This window comes from Camellia sinensis, chromosome 7 (assembly GCF_055761805.1).
Source record: "Camellia sinensis isolate YWXY chromosome 7, ASM5576180v1, whole genome shotgun sequence".
Classification (NCBI taxonomy): Eukaryota; Viridiplantae; Streptophyta; class Magnoliopsida; order Ericales; family Theaceae; genus Camellia; species Camellia sinensis.
This window is the reverse complement of record NC_138967.1, coordinates 69,497,609-69,506,828: the sequence shown is the minus strand read 5'-3', so window position 1 is coordinate 69,506,828 and position 9,220 is coordinate 69,497,609. Positions and strand designations below refer to the sequence as shown.

Here is a 9,220-nt window from a genome sequence, read left to right as displayed (position 1 = left end):
CGCTTCTCTCCAACTCAGTCCCATATAATTACTATTTGTTAACAATTTAGATCACAATTTACTAGCTTTTGCATTTTTATATGGCGTTTATTTTAAATATTTACATCAAACAATGCAACAACTAGCAATACATGTGAATTGGTGTTATTTACTTTTGAAAAATACTACACATTATCACATGATTCAACCATAATATGAGTGGCATTTGTCTCATTCAGCACAAAAAAACTATGATTCGATAGAGAGCCCTTTATGAGTTAGAGATTAGGGCCAACTACAATAATACCTAGTCAAAAAAAAATACTCAAAAAATATAATGTGTGAATCACAATTATTTTAGGATAACTGACAAAACAACAAATTTGAATTTACACCACCCATTTAATTTTAGAGATAAATTTTATAAAATGCAGATTGTCTCCAGTCTAGTTTAGGCCTGTGGGCATGTCACGCATCTTATTTTGATAATTTGTTCCGTTAATCTTTTTGGTCTCAGTGTGTAGATCCTCCATAAAAAATAGCAAATTAATCCAATAATTGTAGTTATATGAATTTATCACATTGGTATATAAAAAAAGATAACAAACATAATTTTAAAAATAAACCATTCAATTTTTTGAAGACAAATGTGATTAACTTATGTGGTTATAATTATCAAATTAATTTAATTTTTTTATGAATAATCTACACATTGAGACCGAAAAAATCAATGAATCAAATCATATATATATATATATATAATAAAAATAAAAAAAGAAGCGCCAATGGTGAGCCCACGGGCCATAACTGGACCGTCCAGTCCCTTTTAAGGGACCGAACGAAACTTTGGTTAATTTTATAATACATTTTTATTCTACCTATCTTTTTTGGGGCTCACTATGACAATAATCTGAGCTTCCAACAACCATTCATTTCTTTGAAGACGAAAACAAAACAGGGAATAAATATGAAAGGCTAAGAACTCAGGAGGCTAAGAAATGAATATAAGAAGACATTTATCAAAATTATAGAAAATTAGATTTTTTTTTTTTTTTTTTTTTTAGTGAATAAGTCATAAAATAAAAACAGAAAAAATACAATATTACAAGGGAAATGCCCCAGGCCCTGCAGAACTATACAAAGCAAAAGACGAACAGCTAAAACCAAAAATAAAAGGCTAAGACAAGAGGCTAGCATCTAGACACAGAGCAATCTAAAACTCTCTAACCCATACTTCTGTTCAAAAACCATATCTAACATAAAATAGGGACCCTGAACAAAAAACAAGATACAGATGAAAAAGAGCACAGCTAGACAACACAACAACACAACAGAATGCATCGTATCAACACAACAGCAAACCAAACCAAAAGAGCATAGCATATCAGCACAATATCATATTAGCATAATAGCAAACCAAAAGAGCCAAGCAACCCAAAACAAGACAACACAGCAGCATGCAACATAGCAACAGATCAGCAGACAGATAGCAAACGCAAATCTGTACAAATTTAGTATAATAAAGACACCAACAATCCTATTTGAGAACATTTAAAAGGGCTGGCCCATATTGGCAGCCTAGCCCTCTTGATGTCCTTCAAGCTCTCACCAAACAAAGCAACCTCCAATACACCTCAGCACTACCTGTGAACACCAATAAGGATAAATAGACCCTACAAGAAACTGTGCTCAGATCTGTAACAAGACTCACTTTATGTAACCTCACAATCTCAACCCACATATAGGCACTCAAGCTCAGCAAAGATTAGCTAAGTACAGAGCAGAAGAAGAAAAATAAAGAAAAAAACTCTCCAAGAATGTAGATCTCTCTTCACTCAACCCCCAACAAAAAACTCCCTCACAAAAAGTACCAGCTTAGTCACCTGCAGACACAACAGTTAGAAACAGATTATAACTAGTACTCACATCACTCAACCCTCAAGCTAACAAATCCTCCACACCCTAATTTAGATCTCACAAACACTCAACCCACTTTCCTTAAGATTAGGCCAGCTTGACAACCTGCAAACAAACAGTAAAAGAAAAATTTGTTTGTTTATTTATTTATTTTTGGGGTAGCATACAGTCACTCAACCCTGGATATAGAAATCTCACCAGCTTACAGTCGCTCACCCTTTGTTTTTCAATTTTTCTCTCTCCTTATTGTCTGGTGGTGTGTGTGTGCAAGTCGTGATACAGCTTGGAGAAACTCAGGTAACTCTCCAAAAATCACGTGAGAGCAAGGTTTTAAAAAGCGGCCGCAACCGTTACGTAACGGTTTTGGCAGTTACCGCCACCTGTTACGGCCACTTTTGCAGTGTGATTGAGATTCACAGGTGTGTCGGCTGTAGCGGCTGTCGTAGCGGTCGTAACAGCGCCGTAACAACCGTAACGGCTTGTTATGCACCGTTACGTAACGATTTCAAACTGTTTCTTTCGAAAAAACACACAAAAAAAAGCTGAAAATTGGGGAAGAGGGATAGAGAGAAGAGGGAAGATAAAAAGAGAAAATTGATAAGTAAGAGACAGAGAGAGAAAAGAGGGAAGATGAAGAACATGTTATTGATTTGTTGAAGCTGTAAGGCCTATGCTATTCTATTCAGCTGCTATCACTCAACCATTTTGTTTGTGTGTGTCTATTTATATATTATTTGAAAATAATAATAATAATAAGTGTGGTCATTATGCTTGATTAAACTATATATACATATATATATGCTCTTATTTATTCTCTTACTTTTATCATTGTTTATCTTATATATATAATAGTTAGTGATTGATTTTTTGTATAATATAAAGTTATTAATTATTAAAATAAAATGTAAAAAACTCAGTTTATAGTGATTTGAAAATATGAAATATATTGAATCATACTTAAAAATTTATAAAATTTGATCAATATTTATTTTTAACCCAATAAATATGATCATGGGAAAAAAAATATGTGTATCGATAAATTTTTTTCAAATTGTGCGAAAAATAAAAAAATTCACGGTTCCGGTTACCGCAACCGTTACACTACGGCCTTTACACCTCGCAACCGCAACCGCTCCACCGCCACCGTTACGGCAACCACAACCGCTTTTCAGAACCTTGCGTGGGAGCCATAATCGGACTTAGACTAGGGCCGCAAAAAACAAATTGACATGGAACGAAGCTCAATTACTGAATTGTGAGAAGTATCACTTTTATGCTTATCAATATCCACAGACAAACAATTTAACAACATCAAAACAGAGAAATTATTTTATATGTAATTAATAATATAGAACTGAAACATCCATACCACAGTTACAATCAACTTATTAAAACAAAACACTCGCCATAAATGACTTAGTGACATATTATATATTTGACTAGTGACATATTATATATATATATTCGTCGGTCTCAAGTCCAAGTGACCTTAACTGGGATGTCACCATAATGACCAAGTGACCTTAACTCGGATCTCACCATGCTGTCCGAAAATATTCTCCTGAGCTGTGCCGGAGTGTTGAGCAGGAAACTCTGCAGTGCCCTTGGCAATCTCACCGTTGTGATCCATCAGACCTGCCCAAACTATGAGGGAGGAGTTGGATGGCACGGCCACCACAGATCTCGACAACGGGATGGGCTGCTCGGGCCTTACATCTACGTGCTCATCTGATTTCTTCCGGAAGAGCACGCTTTCATTCATGAAATTTCCATTGCGAGCAGTAAGCAGTCCGTAAACAGGAAGCGAGTCTTCCCCACCTCGGTTTACGAGCGTTACTTCCACAGTAGCCTCCAGCGCTTTCCTCAACACTACGTAGTTGACCGTCACCGAACCATTCTTGCCAGGAACGTCGTCGTATAAGGGCTCATTATACTTATTGGTGTCGTAAACGTTCCACGGTATCTGCTCGCTGCTGACATCATCGTCCGGAGACAATTTGTCCTTATCCTTGAGAGCCACGTCGATGGTGAAGCTGTCGGAGGCTGAGATGGATCGAGCTGGACCAGTCAGCAAAGCGGTTTCGCCCGGGCTGATGGATTCGTAATGATCTCTTGATCGGTTGTAGATGAATTGAGTACTCAGTCCGTCGGTGACTGTGATTGTGCCGTAGAGCTTCTCTCCGTCGATGCGGTTGATGCGCACCGAGAACACCTCCACCATCGGTCGTCCAATGTGTCCCATGTCTTTGATAAGAATGAATACTTTGGAACAACAACAACCCTACAATAAATAAAGAGTCTAAACGTTATGATATCTCCACAATATCAATGAGACTTTAATGTGACGTTATAAAATTAATGGAATTAATACAAAATTAATGATTATAGTAACTGAAATTTTGAACTGGAAAATCTGGATCTGGACAGAACAAAGAAGAAGAGGAAGATGAATCGAAGAAGAAGACGATGAAGAATCGAAGATGAACTTACCGGAGTGTGATCTTTGAAGAATAGAATCGATCTGCACCTTCGATTCTCTTGCAAGTTCTTCGATTCTCTTCAATAGCTTCGCAGGAAGGAGTTCTTCAGCTCTTGGGAGTCTCTCTCTCTGTCTCAAGACAATCGAATGGAATAGAGTAGAACCGTAATTTTAATTTGTTTCAAGTTTTGTTTATTACAAAAGTACCCCAAATTTATATAATTCTTTAAAATAGACCAACAAAATTGCTCCGGTACCCTTTAACATGTAAAAAAATCTCATTTTTTACCCCCAAAGTATCCAAAAACGTAACCATGGCGTACCCATTACGTACCCATCATTATATTGATCGTATAGAACATTCCCAGTGCATTTTTGCGTAACCGGTACGTGTGCAGCTATAGCGGTACGCGTACTCGCACTTGGTAAGTACCCGATACTTGAACGGTAACAGTTTTTAAGTACTCGTGCTTCATAGCCTCCCATTATACTACCTTCCTTCAAATACATTACAAATAAAAAAGGTTCAAACTTTCCTAAGAATTTTTTTAAAACACTTAATTGTTTTGAAATATGAATTCATCTTTTGACGGAGATGCCAACTAAAACTAGTTTCTCCGTACTTCTAGAAAAACACGAGTCAACATCATTTGTTTCCACACAATTCGTGTGCATTCCTTTCTTAGAGGAAGGTAAGAACTAATGTTATAAAATCCAGATCGGTAAGCAAACCGAAAAAGAAATTGGATAGATGGGTCACCAGTTCAACCCTGGTTGAACTAGAATCGAACCGTAATGTCATAATTATGTTATAAATATATTAAAATTATATATAAATATTTCTATTGTATACAAATATTTCTTTTAAATATTTATTCTAATTTTTTCAAAAATATATATATATATAAATATAATTTATCAAAACAAATTATATATAAATAAAAAATATGTATTAAAATTATGGGTAAATTACTAACACCCCCTCAAAGTTTGACTAAAATATGAATTCTCCCCTGAGGTTTGAAAAATTACAAATTGTCCCCTGAGGTTTATATTTACATAACAAATGAGGGGGCAATTTGTTCTGCAAATATAAACCTCAATGGGCAATTTGTTGTGCAAATATAAACCTCAGGAGATAGGATGTAATTTCTCAAACCTCAAGAGGGAATTTGTATTTTAGTCAAACCTTGAGGGCGTGTTTGTAATTTCCCTAAAATTGTATATAAATATTTATTCTAATTTTTTCTTTTAGTTTTAAAATAAAAACATCATAAATATTTAAATAGTTTATTGGTTTTAATTTTGGAAGGAAACCAAATGTTCAATATTTCCTCCAAACTATTTTGATTAAAATAATTTGATTGAAAGAATATGATTAATTTTGGAAGGATATTAAAATTTCAACTCTCTCTCCAATAAATTTTATTCAAATATTATAGTTGAATCTCATGTGGGTTTCTTAAGTTCTTTTTGAAGACATTTTTTTTTTTTATATAAATAGGGTGAGACTTTCACAATATTTTCAAGCTCTCAATGGGATTCTTCACAAGAAATCTAGGAAGCATAAATACAGATACGAGATACGGGTACGATACGATATGAGACGATACGATACGGATACAGATACGGTGATACAGAAAAAGTTGAAAAACTAGGATACGGGTACGACGGAAATACGTTCGTAAAAAATATTATTTTTCTAATTTTTAATAATGTAGTATGTATACAAATAAAACCTAAAGCAAAAGACAACTTGATAAAAAAGAAAGATTCATGTAAAACTAAGAGTCTTCAAGGTCAATAGCTTCAATTTGTTCCCCGTACCCGAACTCATTTCCTAGAATTTATAAATTTGGTAAGAAATAAAACAAAACATTAATGTAGTTATCGTTTGGCATGAACATCCAAAAAAAAATTCACCAATTCAATTATATTTCAGCAATTCCAACTATATAGCATCATCACCCATAACAACCATAATGCAATTCAAATTAAGGGGTAAAAAAATACCTCACAATAGCTTAGCTAAGCCACAAAAAAAAAAATCAAAGGGGTTAGTATTAGTATAGTGAGAGGAAGAGAGTGTAAGATTGAGCGAGAGAGAGAGAGAGAGAGAGAGAGAGAAAGAGAGTGAGTGAGATTGAACGAGACGGAGAGTGAGATCGAGCGAAAAAGAGAGAGACAGAGAGAGAGAGAGTGTGTGTGTGTGTGTTGTATTTCAATACGTATCTGAATACATGTATCAAATGTCGTATCTGTTGCCATCTTAGATAGTCAAGCGTATTTAGTTGCATTATTGCATGCATTGCATTAAGCACTTAACATAGTTAGGGTCATGCATATTTCTAACTAGTTTTATGTTTTGGCTCGGAGTACACTGTAAGTGTTTTTGCTTTAGCATCCTTGCATGTGTGTAAGTGACTGCAATGATAGCATGCTTGCCATGAGGCTATTTGCTAAATTGCTATAGCTGCATGAATGCCTATGGATGAAGGCTTCATTACTTGAATTGGAACAATTCATCAAAACGTGAGTTTTAAGCCCACTTTGGGGAGTGGCAAATCATGTTGTTTTAAGCCCACTTGAGGGTGGCAAATCCGCATTTTAGCCTACTTGCGAGTAGCACTTCCAAACCATTTTCGAAAAAAAAAATGAGATGTTTTGTTCCAAATCGAGCGATTTAGTCTATGCTTGTGTGTTGTGCGCATCACATAGTAATTTAGTTAATAATCAAATAAGAACACATGTGTTTTCAAAAACAACATATCATGTTTAGTAGAGGCCGATCCTTTGATCGGGGGAGCGGGGGTGCTTATTTCAGGACCTTCCCCTCTCGTATCCAAGTTCCCCAACCGAGGCACCTTTGTTGATGACGGACACGTGGCCTTTGGCACGAGTCAAGGTTTCTTAAATTTTCCCAAAATAAAATATTTAGGTGGCGACTCTGTAATCTGGCAAAGTAGTCTATGTTTGGCACTTCTTGATTAAAATTGATTTTCCAAAACAATTTGCCGAATTTGGACTCTTTGGTGATTTATCAATCTCACATTGCACTTTGTGAGATTAGATTCAGAACCGTGATAGGAGTCCGAACTGTAGTAGCTATGAACCCAAATCTGCGCCCTCTCCAAAAGGAGGGCGCGCGGAGGAAGTTCGGGCAGTCTACAGTTTCTGGCGACTCTGCTAAGGATTTAGAGAACTTGACTCGAACACCATGATATGTTGTTTCGTTTACACTTATGTGTTTCTTTGCATTACATTTGCATAGGTGCGCCTAAGTCACAATGTTTGCCATCTGCTATTCCTGAACGATTTGCCAAAGGCTCGCTTGAAAAAACATGCCATAAGGCTGACCGGTTACGGGCTCTGCCACGATGGGAACACAAACCTTGGTTTTACTGAGGCACCCTTTTTTTGACCAATCGATCTAGTTGCATATCGGAAGCATTAGAAACTGTTCCAAATTAGGACAGGTTGCTTACTCGAATGCAGGATTGTTTGAAACCGCATGCATGCGTAGTGAAACCCTAGCTCTTGACAAAATAGGACAGGGAAACCCTACCCCATCATAGGGGTGTTTTGGCTCTCAATTAACTAGTATGTGCTTTACAGTGAAACTGTATGGGGATGTGCATATCAGTTGCCAAGTTGGTATCTATTTTGGGGCAGAATTCAGTAGAGAGCGCAGTCACTCAGCTATGCTTATATCTGTTCTAGTGAAATCACGCTGAGATACTGTCTGTTTTCTCTTTTGCAAGGTAGTTCTGGAACCATAGCTTCGAAAGGCTCCAATATCCCCCAGGTACATTGGACTTGTGTTGATAGACTTTGTCAAGTCAGAGATTCAGTTCAAGGGCAACCAGTGTTTCCTTTGCTAGAGGCAAGGCACAGAAAGGCCAGTCATGGCTCATTAGTTCAACTGATTCGACAGTCACCAGTCACATCACCTTTGTTCAAACTCAGCAGACCGTGATGGCACAGAGTCCAGAAGAAGTTGTGGCCATGGTAGCGGCATTAAACCAGGGAATTGCCATGCAGGATGAGACTGTAGACTGCCTGGAGAACTCCCAAGAAAATCCCGTTTTGTTCTCTAGCTACTACAGTTCAGACTCAATGTCACGGTTTTGAATCTAATCTCGCAAAGTGCGATGCAAGACCGATAAATCACCAAAGAGTCCAAATCCGGCAAATCGTTTTCAAAAACTGATTTTTAAGGAAGAAGTGTCAAACATGGACTACTTTGGCAGATACAAAGTCGCCACCTAAATATTTTATTTTGGGGGAATTTAGGAAACCCTGACTCGTGCCTAAGGCCATGTGTCCGTCATCACCAAAGTTACCTCAGCTCGAGAACTTGGGTACGAGAGGGGAAGGTCATGCAATGAGCACCCCCGCTCGCTCGATCAAAGATCGACCTATACTAAGCATGATATCTTGTTTTTGAAAACACATGCGTTCTTATTCCGGTTAATTAGCTAGAATTACTATGTGATGCGCACAACACACAAGTATAGACTAGATCGCCTAATTTGGAACAAAGCATCGCATATCCGTTTGTTTGGAAATGGTTTTGAAGTTTGCTACTCGCAAGTAGACTAAAACACGGATTTCAATGAATCGTTCCAATTCAAGTAATCCAATCTTCACCCACAGGCATTCAGGCAGTTATATCACATAAGCAATTAGCCTCATGGCAAGCATGCTGTCATGTTAACACTCACACACATGCAAGATGCTAAAGCATAAACACTTACCTAGTACTCCGAGCCAAAACAATAGCTAGTTAGTAATCGTGCGTGATCCTAGCTATGTTTAAGATGGCTAATGCAACGCATGCAAAAT

General features: G+C 37.0%; 1 protein-coding gene across 1 annotated transcript; it reads right to left on the bottom strand.

Annotated features, from left to right (window-relative positions):
* Positions 1-3,197: 3,197 nt before the first annotated feature.
* Positions 3,198-4,540, bottom strand: LOC114312056 (uncharacterized). Its single transcript, XM_028258236.2, has 2 exons — positions 4,387-4,540; positions 3,198-4,177 (listed from the first exon to the last, which is right to left on the bottom strand). The coding sequence occupies exon 2, from the start codon at positions 4,136-4,138 to the stop codon at positions 3,398-3,400; it is 741 nt and encodes a 246-aa protein (XP_028114037.1). The 5' UTR covers positions 4,139-4,177; positions 4,387-4,540; the 3' UTR covers positions 3,198-3,397.
* Positions 4,541-9,220: the final 4,680 nt, after the last annotated feature.

Coding starts and splice junctions, on each gene's coding strand:
- LOC114312056 (XM_028258236.2), bottom strand. CDS start 4,138: ATGGGACACATTGGACGACCGATGGTGGAGGTGTTCTCGGTGCGCATC.